The 20,369-nt window shown below is 47.7% G+C and overlaps 8 protein-coding genes across 8 annotated transcripts; 5 read left to right on the top strand and 3 right to left on the bottom strand.

Annotated features, from left to right (window-relative positions):
• Positions 1-58: 58 nt before the first annotated feature.
• Positions 59-1,813, bottom strand: I302_101023 (trimethyllysine dioxygenase; the record flags this gene model as incomplete). Its single annotated transcript, XM_019191034.1, has 7 exons — positions 59-231; positions 311-808; positions 871-967; positions 1,033-1,156; positions 1,215-1,375; positions 1,428-1,512; positions 1,569-1,813. The coding sequence occupies 7 exons, from the start codon at positions 1,811-1,813 to the stop codon at positions 59-61; spliced, it is 1,383 nt and encodes a 460-aa protein (XP_019047782.1).
• A 262-nt stretch (positions 1,814-2,075) lies between these two features.
• On the top strand, positions 2,076-3,490 carry I302_101022 (uncharacterized protein; the record flags this gene model as incomplete). Its single annotated transcript, XM_019191033.1, has 8 exons — positions 2,076-2,229; positions 2,300-2,395; positions 2,470-2,657; positions 2,726-2,858; positions 2,917-2,942; positions 3,027-3,113; positions 3,171-3,287; positions 3,353-3,490. The coding sequence occupies 8 exons, from the start codon at positions 2,076-2,078 to the stop codon at positions 3,488-3,490; spliced, it is 939 nt and encodes a 312-aa protein (XP_019047781.1).
• A 269-nt stretch (positions 3,491-3,759) lies between these two features.
• On the bottom strand, positions 3,760-6,304 carry I302_101021 (uncharacterized protein; the record flags this gene model as incomplete). Its single annotated transcript, XM_019191032.1, has 5 exons — positions 3,760-3,878; positions 3,954-4,025; positions 4,080-4,172; positions 4,226-5,977; positions 6,181-6,304. The coding sequence occupies 5 exons, from the start codon at positions 6,302-6,304 to the stop codon at positions 3,760-3,762; spliced, it is 2,160 nt and encodes a 719-aa protein (XP_019047780.1).
• Positions 6,305-6,911: 607 nt separating this feature from the next.
• I302_101020 (uncharacterized protein) lies at positions 6,912-8,833 on the top strand (the record flags this gene model as incomplete). Its single annotated transcript, XM_019191031.1, has 6 exons — positions 6,912-6,923; positions 6,995-7,298; positions 7,353-7,475; positions 7,549-8,169; positions 8,242-8,449; positions 8,497-8,833. The coding sequence occupies 6 exons, from the start codon at positions 6,912-6,914 to the stop codon at positions 8,831-8,833; spliced, it is 1,605 nt and encodes a 534-aa protein (XP_019047779.1).
• Positions 8,834-9,743: 910 nt separating this feature from the next.
• Positions 9,744-11,285, bottom strand: I302_101019 (uncharacterized protein; the record flags this gene model as incomplete). The annotated part of the gene is made up of 9 exons (XM_065869198.1): positions 9,744-9,884; positions 9,952-10,020; positions 10,080-10,180; positions 10,235-10,327; positions 10,378-10,615; positions 10,682-10,770; positions 10,833-11,012; positions 11,076-11,149; positions 11,200-11,285. 9 exons carry the CDS (start codon positions 11,283-11,285, stop codon positions 9,744-9,746), a joined length of 1,071 nt encoding a protein of 356 aa, XP_065725270.1.
• A 433-nt stretch (positions 11,286-11,718) lies between these two features.
• Positions 11,719-14,137, top strand: I302_101018 (uncharacterized protein; the record flags this gene model as incomplete). The annotated part of the gene is made up of 8 exons (XM_065869197.1): positions 11,719-11,923; positions 11,968-12,233; positions 12,275-12,466; positions 12,511-12,627; positions 12,680-12,759; positions 12,814-12,973; positions 13,023-13,823; positions 13,874-14,137. The coding sequence occupies 8 exons, from the start codon at positions 11,719-11,721 to the stop codon at positions 14,135-14,137; spliced, it is 2,085 nt and encodes a 694-aa protein (XP_065725269.1).
• A 61-nt stretch (positions 14,138-14,198) lies between these two features.
• I302_101017 (uncharacterized protein) lies at positions 14,199-16,329 on the top strand (the record flags this gene model as incomplete). Its single annotated transcript, XM_065869196.1, has 5 exons — positions 14,199-15,392; positions 15,625-15,831; positions 15,895-16,008; positions 16,050-16,222; positions 16,290-16,329. The coding sequence occupies 5 exons, from the start codon at positions 14,199-14,201 to the stop codon at positions 16,327-16,329; spliced, it is 1,728 nt and encodes a 575-aa protein (XP_065725268.1).
• A 417-nt stretch (positions 16,330-16,746) lies between these two features.
• I302_101016 (uncharacterized protein) lies at positions 16,747-20,195 on the top strand (the record flags this gene model as incomplete). The annotated part of the gene is made up of 17 exons (XM_065869195.1): positions 16,747-17,310; positions 17,366-17,526; positions 17,579-17,737; positions 17,792-18,227; positions 18,283-18,343; positions 18,392-18,431; positions 18,484-18,516; positions 18,563-18,617; positions 18,672-18,768; positions 18,825-18,874; positions 18,926-19,075; positions 19,130-19,360; positions 19,421-19,461; positions 19,519-19,554; positions 19,606-19,813; positions 19,865-19,988; positions 20,050-20,195. The coding sequence occupies 17 exons, from the start codon at positions 16,747-16,749 to the stop codon at positions 20,193-20,195; spliced, it is 2,592 nt and encodes an 863-aa protein (XP_065725267.1).
• Between the last annotated feature and the right edge of the window lie 174 nt (positions 20,196-20,369).

The raw sequence follows: 20,369 nt of genomic DNA, 5'->3' as shown, positions 1-20,369 counted from the left end.
CTATACAATTTTGGAAATAGAAATCAATGCAATGTACAGTACCTTCTTCTGTCTCCATCTACCAACCCAAACTCCAATCTTCATCCAGGATGCTCTTCTTGCGTATCTCGTATTTCTTGGTCAAGGCTGCTCTGCGTGATAACCAATCATCTGCTCCGACGTACGCACCGCACATCGTCCTTGATCCTGTGAACGCTGATCTTCCATGCATCACTCGCCAGTTATCAATGACTAAGAACGAAGCAAGTATCTCCATCAACATCTCACGCCCTTGGAAGTGAAGAAGAGTCGTGGAAGTTCTACCACTCACCAAGAACAGTTCCAGGATGCAGTTGCACCCAATACTCGGCATCCTCACTCCTGTTCAACTCGTCATACCTCCTCGCAGCCTGATACCAACCCTTGATCTCGTCCGGTGTCCAACCTTGTCCCAGTACACCTCGATCTTCATTATTCCATCTGACCTGCACCAACTGACCTTTCTCATCGTGCCGTAGTGAGGGTTGGCTGATAGGTGGTCTGAGCATCGTACCCTCAGTACCGGATGCGTGGGCGGGTACTCTCAGGCGAGAAAGCAGGGAGTAAGAAGTAGGATAAAGCGTAGATAGTAATGATGCGGTGTAGAATCCATCCACTAGGAGAGTGGTCCCTCCTGTTCCTGGGGGCGAGGGGTGAGAGAGAAGATGAAAGATCTGTAAGCCTGCTGGGTCGGTGAAGTAGGTGGTATCTGTGTGGGCGGGGAGTCCTTCGTTGGAATAGGCCAGATCGCCGTGGCTTAGATCAGCGGTGAATTGCCAAAATCCGCCGTCTGTGTAAAGCAATGATATATCAGCCCTGGAGAATATCGCCAGCAATGAGCGAGAGACTGACAGTGGGTGTTTCGTATGGGCGCAACCTTCTCTATCACTTCCTTTGTTTGTTCTCCCGTAGCTGGGACATCATGGATGAAGCAAAAGCCAAAGTCGTGCTGAATGCAAACGAAGTCAGTCAAACTTCATTGTCCAGGCTCTATGGAGGAAGGAGGGGACTGACCACTCGATTAAGCAACTTGAGAATCGCCCTCCCACTAGTCTGGCCATCTTTCTCAGTACTCATGATTTCGTCGTATCGGACTGTAGGGGGTGATTGCGCTATCTGACTATTCCACAATATACGACTATGTACCGGTTGATGCAAGTCAGCTATTGCGATACAAGCAGTAAGATGTAGCTCACCTCTCCTTCTCGTCTCTGTACGACGCTAATGGTGGATCATAAGCTGATCTTCTGAGGAATTCCAAGGGGAAAGACGATTTATGCAAATCGGAAGTTGACCATGTTAGGTGTACTCCGGTTTTGTCCACTTCCACAGAGGTAGGATGTATATCTGTGGGTATCTATATTCTATGTCGTCAGTATTGCTCAATGATAACCAGAGAGCAGTCTCACCTCACTCATGGTCTTCAGCCTCTGCTTTGTTTGCTGATGGAAACATCTCGGACATCGACAATGATCAAATAAAAAGTAGTTATCGCTAGGCAGGGGCATGTCAGCTAAATCTTCCCGGTTCGACAGCAAGGAACAGCTTACAAAGTGGTCTCTCTCCCATCAGGCCATGATACTTTTGTTTTACTCTCGTCAGACGATATGGTGGGTATATTACCTGGTCGAGAGGATATATCCTGGGGTTTACCGATACGAGCGTTTGAAGCGATGCCATCTGATTCGGCGGAGATGCGACGTGAGGTGGTGATGCGACACGAACGGGGTGCAAGGGCAGGGAGTAAGATTTGCTGGGGTCTTAAAAAGAGCTGAGGTATGCGCTGTCTGATCATGATGAGGGGTATGATTGCTAGTGATCAAGTAAGGATGCAGAAGAAGTGGAGAAGAGCTCGACTACCTTACCTTTGCTTTATGCGGTGCATTGTCAACACTCGGTATACTGTATACATGTTTACCCGGTCCCATACATAATGTGATGACGTGGAAGATACTTCACATTCGAGAGATGTTGTTGGGTGAGATCAGATCAATTAGCATGACTGTCATCTTGAGGAGATACTATCCCTCGACTGTCTCATAAACCAAGAACCCACAATGTCATTCAGAGCTACAAGACCCGTCCTCTCAGCATTCCGAAATGCGGCTGCACGACCAGCAGCTGCTCGAAGAGCAGGGTCATCCTTACCCTTGTTCGCTGGAATAGCAATCGCGGGATCAGTTGTGGGGTATGGATTGATGCAGAATAAAGGTGAGCCATGAATTGTCGTATACCTTCCGAAAAATGCACATCGCTGATTGATGCCTCTTTATCTGCCCAGATGTCTTCTCATACTTCAAAGAACAAATCACCCTTCACGCCGATTCTGCAGCTCAGGACTTTCGAGATGATCCGAAATCCAAAGCTGCCTTCCGAGGTGGGCATACCATCATCCCTCAATATTTCGATGCCCTAAATCGGAAGCTGATACAATATACACTGACGCTCTAGTTGATCCCGATACGAACATCCAATTCCCACTCGACCTATCACCTTCTCTAGCGACCACTTCCCCCGCATTATCGTTGGTAGGTCTAGGAGTAAGGAAGGTCTCCTTCCTCCGAGTCAAAGTCTACAGCGCAGGGTTTTACCTGGACGAAGTGGCTCTGAAAGACCTGCACAACGTAGAAGGATGGCATGTGAGCTTCTGACTACTTTATGCAGGATGTCCATATAAGCTGATGTTGATTGGGATATACGAGGATAGACTTTCACAGCTCAACATCTCTTGACGCCTCCTACCAAAACACCTTCGGACCCACTTGACGCACCGCAATTGTCTGGTGAAGGATTGATGAAGAACCTTTTCGATAGGCCTGTAGCTGTTGCTGTGAGGATAGGTGAGTCTGGCTCTTATAGGACCTAGTGGGTGTTTTCGGCTGATCGTTACTTTTCTAGTGCCCAATCGAAATACCGATTTTGGAGTGAGTCAGGTTTCACTCTTCACTCAGCTGATTGAGCTCCGATGTACATAGCGCATCAGAGCTGATCATGCGATGAGAACCTAGCACCTCCGAGATGCTTTCACCAGAGCATTACAAGCTCGTCAGAAACTTGCCAGATCCAAAGGCGAATTAACAGATGATGACGAGCAGGTATGTGTATCTTCCCCATCTTACATGTAAGCTGTAAGCTAATGATGCGGATGATAGCGCATAACCCAATCCATCCAGACACTCAAGTCATTCTTCCCTGCTCAAACCGTACAGAAGGGTAAACAGGTCGTACTACTTCGTCCGCGAGAGGGCGGTCTGATAGTCGAGTTCGAGGTGAGTCAAGAGTAGCTTGAGCGGTGTGATTGGGAGTCGGACGACTGATGGGATTCACGATATAGGGGACGATACTTGGACGACTCAATGATCCTTGGATAGGGAAACAGTTGATGTTGACGTATTTCGCAGATCGGGAAGTGGTATCTGAGAAACTCAAAGAGGACGTAGCGAAGGGGTTGGAAGGGTTTATCAGGAAGTGACTCGCATGGAGTGAACTCGGGTCAAATACTATATATATTTGAGGAGCTCATAGGATGCAATGCAGCAATGCATCAAATCAAACATTATAGATAATATAGAATAATGATATTATTTGATAATACGTTGATTCATCCTCGTTCATACGGTAACTGATACCCAAGAACTGATCAATCAGCTATCACTGCTTTAATGCATGATCGGTACTTACTACTGTACACATGATATCTAATCCCTTCATCTCGGTCTCAGACCTATGTCTTCTACTCATCTACATGATCGTACATTCAGATGAAGCTTCATGCCTCGTTGGTCTATTACCTTTCCCTTTAGGGTTTTTCGCATTGTTCAATTCGGTCAGACGTTGCATCGCTCGTTTATGTTGTTGGGCTATCACATCCAACAAAAGAAAACCGTCAGATCGAAATATCCCAATTATGCAATCTTGCAAAGACTTAAACTCACCTGCTGCTCGCATATACCACCTCTTCGCCAATTCGAGATCTTGCTTGACTCCTATTCCAATCTCAGTGTAATCTATGTCCACGGATCAGCATCTTTTCTCAACTTGTGTTTGACAAATCAACTTACACCCAACCGCATATTCTGCTTTCGCCAGACCCTTGTTCGCGGCCTTTCGACCCCACAGGTACGCCTCCGTATCGGATTGTTTCAGTACGCCCTCTACCCCTACACTATCAGCTATATCCCAGCTAAGCATGTGAAGAGGCACTCACCACTTCCCGTCAGATACCATCCACTGAGAGCCAATTCCGCTTCCATATCTCCCTTCTCGGCTGCACGGGTGTACCAGCCGATACTCTTTCTAGGATCGATCGGACAACCCAACGTCCCGAACTCATGACAACTTCCCAACTTGAACTGCGCGGGAGCGTACCCCAGCTGAGCAGCCTGAGTGAACAGCTCTCTAGCCATATTGGGATCGTGAGGTACCACACCACCGTTGTTTGGTCTTTCATGTAACAAGGCTAACTCGTGTAACGCATGGGGATTATCTTCGTCAGCTTGTGAAGCTGCTCGTTTGAACCATACGATCGCTTCTCTCGGATTACGCGGTTGACCCAATAATCCACCTAATAACGTCATACCAAGCTTATACATCGCAGCTGTATCGCCCAACGCAGCGGCTTTTCGATAAAACAACACCGCTCGACCGGGATCTTTCCTTGTTCCTGCTCCTATCTCATTACATACCGCCGAACGATACGTCGCAGCGGGATGATTCAATTTACTAGCCATGAGGTACAGGTAGTAAGCCTTTTCATGATCCACTTGTAGGCCTAGTTGACCTGTTCCATACAAGTTGGCAAGGAAGAATTGAGCGTCGGGATAAGGTTCTTTTCCCTCTGCTAATTTCTTGATATTCCTCAATGATTCTTGCAATAACACATCTCGATATTTCCTGCCCAACTTCGAATCTGTTTGACTTATCTCGTCTCCTATCTTCTTGGCAGCTTCTATGAGGTATTTGGCAAAGGCGAATTGAGCTTCAGGGTCAGGATCATCTTTCATACGTTTCCGATAATCGTCCACGTATTGTTTGGTGTATGGTGGTTTGTTGAGATCCACAGCTGCCTGAGTACCCCTTCTACGGGTAGAAGACGCTCCCACCTGTTCAGTGACGTTACGAGACAAAGATAATGAAGATGCGTTGGAAAGGGATGTAGCGCTGGTGTTGGTTCGAGCTAACGTGGTCATACTTTGTTGACGGGTCGGAACGCGACTGCTTGATGCGCTGGCTACTGGAGGAGCGTATGGCTGTTCAGATCCGGGGGGAAGTCCCAGGAAGTCGTTGGCGGCGTTATAATAGGGGTTTGAGAAGTCAGGTCCAGGTTGTTGAGCTTGAGGTGGTGCGTATGCTCCTGCATATGGATCATAATTCGGTGCTTGGTATTGCTGTTGATGATGTGATTGCTGCTGTTGTCCTCCTACACCGGAGTACGCTCCCATACCTGAATCCAAGCTATATACGCTGGCAGCTCCGTCCATATCTGCTCCGGGGTATCCACCAGTCGCCGTTCTCTGTCTAGGTTGTGGGCCGCGAGGGGGGTACTGCTGATGAGGTGGTGCGGTTTGATGACGGAGAGGAGGATTAGGAGGGGAACCGTGGGAATTAGAAGTGATTGACAATTGGTTGAAATCGATGTTGTTGGGGTCTGATACCGGTCTTCTCCCTATACTTCCACCTGAGAGTCGATTGGGATTCGGGTTTGGGTTACTGTCGTATCCGTAAGAGTAGTTGTCCCGAGCGGAATAACCTGATGATGGGGGTCCGTAATCGACGGGAGCGTATGGCGTATGGTCTAAGCTGGGTACGCGGGCGTGATTTGATGATGCCGAGTCTGTCATGGGCTGGGGTGAGTGTGATAGACCACCAGCAGCGGCTGCAGCAGCGGATTCGGAGGCCATCAAAGCGGAATAAGATGGTAGAGGGGGGTCGTCTGGATCGATATCCGGTTGTTGTTGAGCTGGTGAGATGATGAAAGGAGTGAATGTCAGTGATCAGCATGGGACTAAGATGACATTGTGGATGCGCGATGATGATCCGTCTTTGAGATGGTACCAGTCGTCATGGTCGTCATAACTACGCATCACGACCATGTAACTCCGGTCTAACGCACAGACCGCTACTTGGAGCTGTGTAAAGGGTGAGCAGTACCAGAACACTCACGATTCCTCATGCTCTTACTCCTCGCTGACGCTGCTGTCCTATCCCCTGCGCCATCTGCATAATCCGTGTTGTATGCATCATACGTCTGAGCTCGACGTTGCTGATTAGGTGGGTGGTGTGACATCGAGGCGTCGGTGCGTTGCGGATTGTTTTGTCGCAGTGCAGGGGTTGATTGGTAGGATGAGAAATCGTGTTGAGATGTGGATTGTACCAAAGCAGTGTGATTGTTGATGATGGGCAGGCCCTGTGAGTGAAGTGTAGTATAGGTGAGAACGATTTTCCAAAGTAACTTTGAGAGTGTATATGAGTGTGATAGTTATAGTAGTATGATGGTTGTACATGATTGAATGGATGTAACAAGTTACCAACAAACACAACACGATACCAAGCCAATCCCAGTTTCGGTTATCGTCCAGAGTGAATATATAGGGATTACAAAACATTGTAATCCAATTACGTCCCATATGAATACCTTGATTACGATCAACTCCTAATCCAGTCTCATCACGTGACCTGTGTTGTTGCTTGCGAGTCAGAGCGTATTATCGATAATTCAGGACAATGTCATACACTGTGTCATGGTGTATCGTCCATCATCTGGAGAAGCCAACTCGACAGTAGACAACTGAAGCAGTGCATATAAATACGAAGAGTTCCAGAGTAAAAGAGCCCACTCTCACCCCCCTTCCAAGGATTAATCGTGGTCCGCACCAGGTGTAAGAAAATTCAAAATGGCCCGTGCTGTAAGTCTGCAATCCGAAAAAATGAGTCGAATCATATCCAAACTCATAATCAATGCTGACTATCGCTCCAGACGCCCCAGGCTATCCCCTCGCTCAACGAGCTCATCAACCTCTTCGCCACCGCATCTTCATCTCCAGCTACTCTCGCTCCACCCTCAGCACCCCTCTTCCGTCAATCTTCTTCAACCCAAAAAGAGGCCAAACCAGTCGAGAACCTCAAACCAAACCTTGTACCCGTCTTTGTCGAAATCCCTGCCGACCTTTTGACACCCGTGTCGGCCTATCTCAAGATTGCCAAGGATAGTAAACACAGCTTTTTGTTGGAAAGTGTCATTGGTGGGGAGAGTTTAGCAAGGTATAGTTTCGTTGGTGCTGGTGAGTCGATTTCTCCGACTGTCTTTTGGACCGTGGCTGATGGATCGTCATCAGATCCTATTAAGGTGATTAGGACTGGAGAAGGATTCGATGTAGAGGGAGATCCCTTGACTGCCTTGGAGAAGGAGTTGGAGCCATATAGATTTGTGAAAATCCCTCAAATCGGTACTTTCACCGGTAAGTGGTTTTGTTCAGCTTCGCTAATCTCTACGATATTTGACACTGCTAACCCCCAAACCCACGACAACAGGCGGCGCCGTCGGATTCATCACCTACGACTCGATCGTCCACTTCGAACCCGTCACCAAACCCAAACAACCACTGCACAACCCTTTCCCCGGGATGCCCGAAGCGTTCTTCATGCTCAGTTCGACCAATCTGATCTTCGACCACATCTACCAAACTATCAAGATCGTCTCTCACGTTCATCTGCCTGATGGTACTCCTCCGTCTCAGATTCCAGCTCTCTACGAGGAGTGTGTCGCTAGGATAGAAACGCTCAGGAGGAAGTTGTTGTCACCGGAGATTCCTTTGCCGCCACAGGGTCCGGTCAAACTTGGTTATGAGGCGACTAGTAATGTTGGTAAAGAGGGGTATGAGGGGTTCGTCACTACTTTAAAAGATCACCTTTTCAAGGGCGATATCATCCAAGCAGTACCATGTCAACGATTTACCCGAAAAACCGATGTTCACCCGTTCAACATTTACCGCCAACTTAGAAGTCTCAACCCCTCACCATATATGTACTACATCGATTGTGGACCCACGCAACTTGTCGGAGCATCTCCCGAGTGTCTATGCAAGGTAGAGAATAGGAAGGTACAATGCCATGCTATAGCTGGTACGAGGAGACGAGGAAAAGATGCGGAAGGTGAGTTTTGACGGATGTGGTACTTCACCAAACTGTACCGCTGACCTTCCAACACTTCTTCAATGCTTCTAGAGGATGAAAGGTTGAGTAAAGAGCTTCAATCCGATGAGAAAGAAGTGTCCGAGAACCTTCAATTAACCGACTTAGCACGTAATGATGTGCATAGAGTATCCAAGCCAGAGACCGTCAAGGTGGACCGTTTAATGGAAATCGAAAAGTTTAGTCATGTTATCCATATGACTAGTCAAGTCAGTGGAGTACTACGTGACGATCAGTCCAGGTATGTCATAAATTGTTGCGTTTTCGTTTGCTGATGGATCTTTTCAGGTTTGATGCATTCCGTTCGATCATGCCCGCTGGAACCCTTTCTGGAGCACCCAAGATCAAAGCCATCCAGCTGATAATGGGTCTTGAGAAAGAACGACGAGGCCCTTACGGTGGTGGAGTAGGTGTTTTCGACTTTGACAAGAACAATTTAGATACCTGCATCTGCATCAGAACAATGGTCTTCCACGATGGGAATGTTCACGTGAGTGCAGGTGCGGGTATTGTAATTGACTCGGTAGAAGAGCTAGAATATATGGAAACGATCCATAAGTCCAAGGGGTGTATGCGGGCTATAGAACAGGCGGAGGAGTACTACCACAACTTACAACAATCATAGTAGACTGAGATTTCGTAGCCATTGTGCTATGCACCCTTATCTCACATCCAGATTTGTGCATCGCGTAGACCAATACTTAATGCTTTCGTCCCGCCTTCCACTTGGGATCTTGTCTCATTCTTGCCAAGTACGAGAAATCCTTTCGGAGGAGTATACCTCTCGGTGGTCACCAACAATTACGCCGTTTCGTTACTCAGTTCCATCATCTTGGGATTTGCCAAAGGCAAAGACCATCGATCATGAAGAGATCTGGAAAACCTTTGCTCTGGTGTCGTGTCTTGTCGGTGTGGGGTTCAAATCTTAGGGGAGGGATGTACGGTATCTCCCACGACCAGTGGCCAGCGGCCTGCCAAACAAGTTGTGCGTTACTTGGTCATCAGGACTCAAAGTGAGATCCCATCCGGAATGATGTGACGTTCCTCGCCCACCACTCCCCCCACCCTTTCCATACCCGACTCCCTCTTGTCTCATTTATTGTACTTCATCCCTGCACGGCCTTTCTCATTTGGCTCATCATCTGACCTCGAACCACTAACCTTTTCTCCCCTCCATCCGCCCCCTTCCCCTACGCCCGCTCCGTCTCCCTCTTCGCTTCCCCTCGCCACTTTTCCCCTTCCCTCCTCTACTCTCCTCCCCATCGCCTCGACTTCCCGCCTGTTAGTCTTCTCCGCTTCTCCTATCGATTCTCTCGGCCTACACAATCTGCCCTTCAGCATTTCACTGTTCCTTTGGCGTTGAATCCTTCCATGTCAGAGCCATATCTCCCAATTCACGGTCACTTGTTTCCATTGCACCTGTTGCCAATCAGCCAGAAACACATGAATAATATGATACATGATCTCATATATGTCTAATCTACAATATACCGATACTGCTTCTTTACCAGAACAATCCATAATGGTGAAGACGCTCATCTTCTTCTTCGTCCACCACCGCCACCACCAGCGTAGTCAAAGCCACTGAACCCTCTTCCACCACCTCGCATACCACCGTGAGGACCGGTGAAATCGTCATTTGGAGGGGGATGTAGGAGATTATGCTTGTCGGCGTACTGAACAAATCCATCGTTAGTCAGTGAATTCAGCTGATCGAAGGGGGAAATGCAGACGTCGACTCACTTCGCTAAGCGCGTTGAGCTGTTTAGTTAGGGTGGTGAGATAGGCGGTAAGCTGGACGTCATCGTATTCCTGCTCGACAACATGTACGGTGTCAGCAACTCATACTATACGATACAAGCTGGACTCACCGTATTGAGCTCTTCACGGAACTCTTTCGCATCCATCGTAGGAAGAGTAGCAACCAACGCAGACACCTGACGAAGGATGTTATGATCGGGTTTTGCGGTTTCTATGTCCACACAGAGTAAGCTTGGTGAGATTGGAAAACGAAAGGCTAGCTTACTGTTGATGACTGCCGTTATATACTGTAAGAGCACAGCTACACGTTCATAAAGCATTCTAATGGCATTACGTTGGGTTGTCAAGTTGGCAATGACTGCACAATACGAGTTTTAGCATTTCCCAGATATCAGTATCATCACTCACCCGTACTTTCCTCTCCTTCCCCGCCCATACCTCCTCTTGATACACCGTCAACAGCTATCCTTTCCGCTTCTCCAGTTTCGATACCGTAAGCTAGCTCAACGAATTTGCCTTCTGTTGAATTGTCCTTTCCTCCTTCTGCAAGTGCAGCTTCGTATATCGTGACTGGTAGAGCTTGAGATGCGGGGGAATGGTTAGGGTGGAAAAGAAGGAAAATGGGTGTATCGATGATTTCGGTGAGCTATAAACGTAGTATTAGCATGATCCCAGCTTGAGAAGGAAAACAACGTTGAGGATCGAAGCGTACCTGTTGATGAAGGGTTACATCCTCCGCTGTTGGGCTATCGCCCACAGAATACCATCCTACCACATCAAGAGTCGGGAATACCTGCTTGACTAGAAGGAATATTAGCTGAGCTGTATCTGACACGAGTAACGTGACTGTGTTATCGACTCACACTGATCTCGTCGAGTTTCGAAGAAAGTGGTATTCAGCAAATTGGGGTTGATATTTGCCGATGCAGAAGTACTGCCCTCGCCCATATCTACATCTCCATCAGAGGCAACGAGGATCAACTCGAATGAGTTGACTATGGATATCTCTCTGTTACTTTCTGTACCGAGGAGTGCGCCGATGACTATTATAGGGATGTATGATCGATTAGTGAGCGAACGAAACTAGCGTGATCCGAGTCACTTACCCTTGCTGGGACCTGCCGAGGTGAGCTGAGATCGATTCAAGTGATCAGATACATTGAGGATGGGAAGAGGGTGACTGTGCAAGTTGAGTTAGCTACCACGATGAGTAAGGGAGTGACAACGCACAGATTGATGGTAAGACCTGATGTTGCTCCTCCTACTGCTATGTGCGACGACGATGATTCTGCTGGTGCTTGTGCTTCTGTTGACATGTTGTTTGGTCTGATCTCTGTCGATAATAGGTTTCCTAATGCAGGGAGAATGATATATATAGAAGAGAGAGAGAATAGGAGAGACGGTCCACTCATCTTGATCTCACATGTCATAGCTTATAGCTTGATCTACCGTGTCTATCCATATTTACGTAATGAAAGGCAACAGAATAAGCATAAAGGATGATGTCGGTGTTCGCCGCAGTCTGGGGGTGCATTGACCCATTGTACGTGTTTGTTTTTGTTTACCTCTCTGATTCTATCCATTTTCATTCAACTTGACAACCAAATCATTCCAACTACACTCTCATTCATCTCATTCATCTTATCATCATACCCACCATCACTGTCAATCACTTGTAGCAACATCATTAACAGCCAAAACACGAAACAACCTAATCAGAACTGCGAAAGACACCCGCACCAATGCACCATGCCACCGTCAGCCATCACTTCTTCCCCTCTCAAATATCGGCAACCAGTCACAAGGCACCGGTCAGCTGAGCCTTTCGCACCACTTCCTCCCACAAAACCTATAGACTTGAATAGCTCAACAAAGTCAACAGATAGAGAGACGGGATCAAAGATCACTAGAAGAGCTTTCTTGTGCGATATCGTGGTGGAAAAGCAAGGGGAGGGTGAGTGAACAAGACGAAATGAGCAAGCTAATTAGAACTCGTAGAAACGGCAAATCTACTGGCTCATCTTGGTCAACCACTCAAACCTCTCTCAATACTTCCTTCAGCTCCTGCTTCCACAAATGGTAGACCTAACACGCCTTCTCGCTTGTCTATACCGCCCGACTCGGAAGAAGATGAGCTAGAAGGGAAGAGTCCCGGCTGGTCAGGACCAAGGAGAGAGGAGATGTCCAACCGCCTGAATAATCTCATAGAAGAGCTTGTGAGGACTGAACGAAGCTACTTGTCACGTATACATGCTCTCAAGACAGTGAGTCACACCTGCAGTCATCTCGTGCTGACCTTTCTCAGAGTTATGCAGATCGTCTAAGACTCTTCTCTCGAGATCCTAATCAGCAGCTTATTCCTCCATACGAGGCAAAAGCTATGTTCGCCAATATTGAAGCCATAGTGCCTGCATCAGCGTCCTTTTTGACCGATCTTGATGCGATGATGCAAAGTGGAAGGGCAGAAGACTTGGTGGGAGATGTGTGCTTGAGACATGTGAGTGAAGACATTGAAAGTGAATTATACTGAATTTTCTGCAGTTTAAGAACTTGCGCACATTTGATCCTTATCGAACCTACCTCAGCAAACAAGACGAGTCGCAGAAGTTGTTCCAAGATTCGTTGAAGAAGTTTCACGGGTTTGCCAGTTTCATAGAGGTAAGTTTTGAGCACTAATCTTGTTAGAGAGTAATACTGACCTCAAGGTTAGAGTACCAAATATCAGACCACAGGAATAGGGAATATCGGCCTGCGAGAGCTGTTGATGGAGCCTGTTCAGAGGATCCCGAGGTATACGCTACTATGGCAATGTAAGTAAACACCCAATCGAGCTATCGCTGACAGATTAGCCATGATCAAATGCATGTCACCTATCTCAAGTCAACATGCGAAACTGCTGGAGGCAATCGAGATTGCTTCGGGGATAGCCAGATGCGATCCTGATCCGCAGACTGTGAGGGCCACGGTCATGTATCACTTGGAGAGGAATATCGACAACTTCCCAGTGAGTGAAAAGGAATGTAGATTGATGTGATAGCTGATCCCGCTTATAGGCCAAATTGTTCAGCAATAGTCGAGACTATATCGACGCTGTTGATGTAGAAGATCTGCCCGCAGAGTATCCCACAGTATCATCTCCCCCTTCCAGACCACTTTCGTCATTGGGCTCTCGACCATTATCAATCTCATCAAACTCCAATCCATCTATGGCATCATTCGGATCGTTGACCTCCCAATCACCTCCTACCGCCCATGCCGCCGCAACGCCCCTCAACTGCACACTTTTCCTCTTTGATGACAAATTAATGATCGTCAAACGACAGTCAAGCTCGATCAGCGGTCGGAAGGTCACCGGGACTGACGATATACAGAAGCTTGTCAGAGGAGTCTCAGTGATGGAAAAGAACCCAATCAAAAAGGATAAGTTGAGTTTCCGAGGGCAGGTGGATATCTTAGATGTCATTGCGTCGGATACTGGAAATGGAGGTGAGTTCCACGTGTTTGAGAGTAAAGCTGAATTGTTAGACTTCCACCTTTTCTTCGAACGACCACCCCTGGATCAATCCGGAAGATGGTCATCCCGCCCCTTTCGATCCTACACCACCGTACATCCCCCCTTTTCCACCGCTCTCGATCCTGTGGCCACCAGACGAGACAAGCTTCGTTTTATTCAGAATCTCTGGGCAGCCCAAGCTCTAGCGCGAACGAAGATGTCAACAAAGGACCCAAGGAGCGTCCCAAGAGCACTCATGAGTGAGCACGAGCTGTCGTTGGAAGGAGCGGGAGATCCCATGGGCAGAGCAAGATGTTATTGGGATGTCTGGGAACGAAATGGATGGCTGGACCATCGAAAGGTGCGTCTCTGCCCTAGGAAAGGTTGTTTTGCTGATTTATATGCGTACAGGCGAAAGTCGCGGTGCATATCGACGAAGAAGGAATGGCAAGCAATTTACCCGTGGGCGAAGATGGACCTCTGCTGTGCATCCGTCTTCAACCCATGACTGGCGGCCTCTGTCGTTTCTCCTACTCCACTGCAGATGCTGTTGATGAAGATCGGATGGTTATCGATATCAGCGAAATCATGGACCGTGTGGTCACGACTGGTGAGTCTCATCTGCTGGAGGCAGCGCTGACATTCAGTACACAAATATGGTATCTTCAAGTTTAGGACGGGATCTACATCATGTCCAACGACTCCCTCTGCGGCTTCTCACAGACTTCGACCGTCGATGCTTAATCTCGACGCCATCTCTCGAAACCTGTTTGGTGTCGGAAGTGTATCTGGCAGGAGTGATGTGTTCAGTACCAAAGCTTCGAGATCAACTGGCAGTAGGTCATCCACTTTGGACTTGACCAACGAAAGCTCCAGGAAACGACTGTCATACCGATCCACTTCGCCGAGTGAGGGTCTGTCCAAGAGCTCTCGAGAACTCATCGCTGGCGCGCCATACGAAGCGGATATGGGGCAGAGCGAGCTCGATCTTAATGCTCGACTTGACATGGCCAAGAACAACAGTAAATCAGTCGCATCGACCCCGAGTAGACTTGGATCTAAGAGTGTGGACGAACTGCGCAGGAGCGTCGAGGAGAAAGCCTTCGAGCAAGCAGAAGCGTCCTTGCGTGCGACTTGTGAGTTCTCAAAATGTCAGACTATCACTGACAATGCAGTGCGCTCGGAATCCCCTCCTCCAACCACCGCGCCGCTTCGTATTCGCAAGACCCCATCACCCGTCAGAGCGCTTAGTCCGACGATGGAGACCACCCCGAGGGCGACGGCATCACCAATACCTGCTCACACATTTCCGATTCTGGCGCAGTCTATCATGGACGATGAACGGATCTTCTCGTCCCCTCGTCAGCTACCAAGCCCTTCCCTTCCACCCATACCGCTTTCCCCTCGACCGATTGGTCCTCGAAGCCCAGTGCAAGGATCTGCATATAATCTACCATCTCGTTTGCCTGTTCTTGTTCAAGCACCGACAATCGGATCTGCGCATACTCGACTTCGTATAGTATCCGGAGGTGGTCGACGTATATCTGTAGGAAGAGAAACGGTACCGCTCAAAGATAGCGAAGATTGCGAAAACACCGAGCCTCCATCTACACCTACAGCTCCTTTCGTGGCCAAGCGACAACTGTCTGCTGATAACCTTACTCCACGCAAGAGGTCTCCTACCCGAAGTCCATTACATATTAGAGAAGTATCTGATTCATCAAAGGCATCTATATCGATCAAACCAAACAGCCGCCGATCGTCTGGAAAATACAGTGCCCGAAGATCATCTGGACCTCTCACTACTCCGAGGACGGTTTCGGCATCTCAGAATTCGGTGAACTCGGTAGCCACTAACGCAACTGTCGAGGATGTCGAGATGAAAGAATACCAGGATCTCGAGACTGCTCTAAATGCTGCATCGAAGAAAGTGAGTTTGGCAGATCATCGAGCTAGAGCTGACAGATAGATTCGAGATGCTTTAGGTTCAAACAAACGACTGAAATCGGAGATCTCCGGATTGCGAAAGCAGATGACCAAAGATAGTAAAGGGAAAGATCTGGTGCAACGATTAGAGAGGAATACGTCTCTTCCTCGTTCACCGCAGCGAAGGAATATCAACGTGAGTCAGTGCATGTGGAGCACGAGCTGACGAAGTGTAGCGTATTGTCGATCATGAGTCGTTTGACTCGATATCTTCTCGTCAATCCTCCTCTGGGAGGCAGGAAATCGATGCTATCGTAATGGATGAATGTGCTCGAGGCATCACTTCGATCGTTGACAGGGTGGATGGACATCTGAGACAAGCTGAGATGGGGAATCATCAAGCGATGAACATGGCGAAACAACTAGTTTTGGAGAACGATCAGGTGAGTCATAAAGTGTACTCGAGACACTATGGCTTATAACTCCTGATCCTGACTTCTGAATAGCAATCGCAGCAGATACGGATCTTGCAGGGACAAGTCATACGCTCCAAAGAGCAGCAGGAGCTACTTCAACGTCAACTAGGAGACGCCCAAATTGAGCTAGACGTGATATATGAGGTATGTCATGATGTAGTTGGGAGTCAGCTAACGCGAAACAGGCTTTCAACACAGAACTCGATGGGATGTTCAATGATGCTCAGTTACCTGAGACTGAAGCGTTCAATGCTCTTCAAAACGATCTTCGAATGACCAAAGCCAGCCGTAATGAGCTAGATTTGCAGAATAAGAAATTGAAAAGGGAACTCGAGGAAGCTAATTTGCAAAAAGAGCAGTAAGTCTTTGACTGGAATCTGATAGCAAAGTCCTTACTGATCTGAATTTCCTTTTTATTTTGATAGATGGGCAAGAATGCTTAGGGCTCAAGGATACAATGTATGAATTGCGTGAAACGACCAATGGACAATATCTTGAAAGGTTTCCTGGATGTGTATATTAAGATTTTGGAAGATACCTTATATACGACTAGTGTGTTATGGGGTCATGCTCTCCCGTTGTATACAGAAGTGAGAGGGAGACTGCGTGACCTGTTTATGTATATACTCTATTGGTATGCTATAGTAGTACTCTATACGCTTCTGTGCATGGATGGTACAAAGATATGAGGGGGTCATGGGTATGGTCATGTCACGTGGTCATCCAACTGATAACCAAAACAAATAACGTCACTGCAGTTACTCGTACATGTCTTTGCCACCCAGCAACAGTTTCAGTTTCATACACTCTAATCTAATCTTCTCTATACTCTGCTCGTCCTCTTCTCCTTCATCTCCTGACCACCACCACTTCCACAGCATCATGGCAGCTCTACCCCCAGATGCTCCCCCTCCTGATACACCACCTCTCTTACCCACACCTATCCTAGACTATCGTTGGGTCCATGCCGGTGCTCAACACCTCGACCTCCTTCCTACACCCATCACCTCCGCTTCGACCACTTACAAATCCTTTTCTCAGAGCGAGTCACTAAGGATAGAAGAAAGATGGCTGCAATTGTCAGACGATGAGAAGCGCAAGATAATAAGGGAATGGGGCAGCTATGAAGGCGAGGGTGCTCCCGCTCGAACGAAGAAGAAGGAAAAGAAGGACAAGGACAAGGATAAAGATAAAGCTAGGAGGGAAAGTGTCACCAGTGTGCACTCTGTAGCGTCCGCAAGTTCTCATCCTCTGGATGATAAAGTGAAGGAGAAGAGGGGTAATGGAGATGTACCTGATCAAGAGCACATAAGATCCGGTGAAGAGCAGAGTAGGGTGGATGAAGAACCTCTAGATAACTTGGAACAGAAATATAAGGAGTTGATGGGAAAAGGACAAAGGGAGTATGAAGATTTTGAGCTCATTCAAGGCGTACCCGTCAGCCAAGTGAGTCATTTCCCCTCAAGGGTTTACTCGTTACTCATGATCATCCACCTGCCAGGACTCCCTATTCGAGGTATCATTACCCACTCTCTCTTTACATCCAGTCTTCTGGGCGCATACGGGATCAAGGGTACCTGTGTTGAGGGGGACGTGGTTTGTGGAGAACGAAACACGACCTTGCTCGTGGGAACTGGCCGAGGAGATTGAGAGGGCTTACCTGTACGTATGTTCCATCTAAGCCCACTCCATCACTGATGCGTCGAGACCATAGGGAAATTCAGCCATGGCAACCGTCGTACAAGCACGAGTTGGCTACTGCCATGTCTCTGGGAGCATCGGGGGAGGAGAAGCTGAAATACTCTCTTCCGGCGAAATTTGGACAAGGATTAGGTATAATATTCGAGGACGGAGAGAAAGGCCGCTTGATCACGTGAGTAATCTGGTCATTTTGCATAATGGACGAAGCTGATCCTGTCCATCTTAGTACCGGCGCGCTCACCTACATCACCCGTGCTTTCTGGGCATCTCTCAGAGCAAAGCCTTCCGGTACTTATGTGTATAGGGGTTTTGCTCCTGCAGCTGCCGCGTCTGGTAAAGAGAAGATCGAAGGCTCGCCTGGAAGGAGTCGACCTCATTCTCGTCGAGGTAGCAACAGTAGTCAACGATCTGCTATTATGGAGAAATCGCCTTCAATGCACCATCGGGCTCTTTCCAATGATAGGTCTCACAAGGATCAACTCGGTGATAGGACCGAAATCGTCGTTGGTGCTGCAGTAAAGGGGCTGGGTCTTAGTGCTGGTGAAACGCTTAGTGGGGTCAAGAAAAGCCTGGAAGAGCTCAAGGATGATGAGAAGCGTAAACGTCCGGTAGGGCTTTCTGCAGATACAAGAGATGCTTTGGAGGAGGAGAATGCTCCTGTGGTGAGTGATTCTTTTCTTCTCATAGATATCCTTCGTAAGCTGACGAGAACTACAGGTTGACGCGGAGGAGGATGACGCGCCATGTACAGACCTGATCCTCGTTATTCATGGAATAGGTGAGTGTATGTTGGTCAAATCGGTGACATGCTGATCATTGAGTCTAGGTCAACAACTTGCTACGCAGTATGAGGCGTATAACTTTGTGTGAGTATTTCGTATGAGACAGATCCAATTCAACAGCTCATAGTCGTCACAGTTACGCTGGGAATCAACTGCGTCAGGTCTTGAGGTGAGTAGACCCTATCTAACGCTTGCTTCAGCTTACCCGTTCTCAGGAAACAATCTACAAATCCTGCTCTCGCATCTATTATACGAGATCGTCGATGTCAAGTAAGTCTCGACCAATCTCGCTATGCTACAGCTTGATTGACCCGCTACGTCCAGATCCTACCTGTTCAGTGGCGTACGTCTATCGATCTCGATGACGAGAAGACCGATGAGGACAGAGAACATGGTATGGATAACCGCTTTACCATAGCAGGTAAGTCGGTGGTTTTTTTTTGAAAATGAAAATTGACTGATACCGAACCTTCTTAGACATCACCATGAACAAGTCCATTCCATATGTGCGAGAGCTTACAAACGCTGTGAGTCGTTTTATTTCTAGGTTAAAATATCACCTTCTGACTCCTTCTTAGGTACTCCTGGACATCCCGCTGTACATGTCACACCACAGACAGAAGATGATAGAAGCGGTTTGTCTCCAAGCCAACAAGCTGTATAGATTATGGATTGCTCGAAATCCCGAGTTTGAAAAATATGGGCGGGTTCACATTATAGGTCATTCGGTGAGCAGGTCTTCATGATATCGGCAACTGTTGTCTAATATTGTTATAATATAGCTCGGTTCTGCCTTGGCTGCACAGATTCTGTCTAATCAGCCTACGAAGATGCCAACCCTAACGCAGCTGCCGAAGCAAGTGATTACTCAAACTCGGGACAGATTCCTGTTCAACACGAGCAATCTCTTCCTGTGCGGTAGTCCATTGGGTATCTTCTTGCATCTGGAGCAAGCTCAATTAATGCCTAGAAAGGGCAGAGACAGGACGATGCATTCGCCTCAAGACGAAGCTGTGAGTAAAGCAAACTTGACAAGTGCACTTTGCTGAATGCTGAATACGGTGCGTTTGCAGTTGGACCGAGCGGGCAAGTACGGGTGTTTGGCAATCGATTCGTGAGTTATCTGACAGGAACATGACGTGAAATGACATTGAGTTGACCGATAATACAGGTTATACAACATCTTCTACTACACCGATCCCGTAGCGTAAGTCGGATCTCTTGCTTTGTCATAAGCTGTTCGCTGAAGTGACTTTAGGTATCAACTCAACGCCGCTGTCGATGTGAAGTTATCGGCTCGCCGTCCTCCTTTAGCTATCACTTCGGTGACTGCTCCTTTTTATGCACCAGTCACAGACAGTTTCAGCAGCATCTCCAAATACTTGCCCTCGTATCTTGGTGGAGCCACCTCTGGTGAGAAGAAGCCTGCTCGTCCTGGTGTGATTCGCTTACCAAGTGGGATCGAGGTGAGTTCGAGTAGTCAAACACGTATGCCTATGCTGACACCCCTGATGCAGATGTCGGGACCAAGTGGAGAAGAACGATTAGAGGGCACTCGTGGCGAGCGTAGATTTTCAGCTTTGAACCCTCATGGTAATGTCGATTTCTACCTACCGTCAGCAGGTGTTAGCGAATATTTAGGTGAGAAGTGATCTCATCTGTTTCAGCAATTTGACAGCTGATCGAATGTATACATATTCAGATATGATAACCGCCCATCTGTCTTACTGGACTGATCCCTCTTTCGCGGCGTTTCTCCTTGCGGAAATCTTCTCTACCCGCTTGGATCTGATGAGGACCGGTATGGGATTAGCTGAGCAGGTGATGCCTGAAGGTACGGCTTTATAGAAGTGTAGAATAATTAGAACGACATTTATGGTATGTACTGTAATATAGAAATACAGAGTGAACTCATTTTACCACTTGTAGATATTTACAATAGACTCAAGTTGATATCATGTGATATATACGCATCTAGATGCCACACACATGTGAATACGATCTTATGCGACAGTCTTGTAT

The sequence above is a fragment of the Kwoniella bestiolae genome, chromosome 1 (genome assembly GCF_000512585.2).
Source record: "Kwoniella bestiolae CBS 10118 chromosome 1, complete sequence".
Lineage (NCBI taxonomy): Eukaryota > Fungi > Basidiomycota > Tremellomycetes > Tremellales > Cryptococcaceae > Kwoniella > Kwoniella bestiolae.
This window is presented reverse-complemented; position numbering and strand designations above follow the sequence as displayed.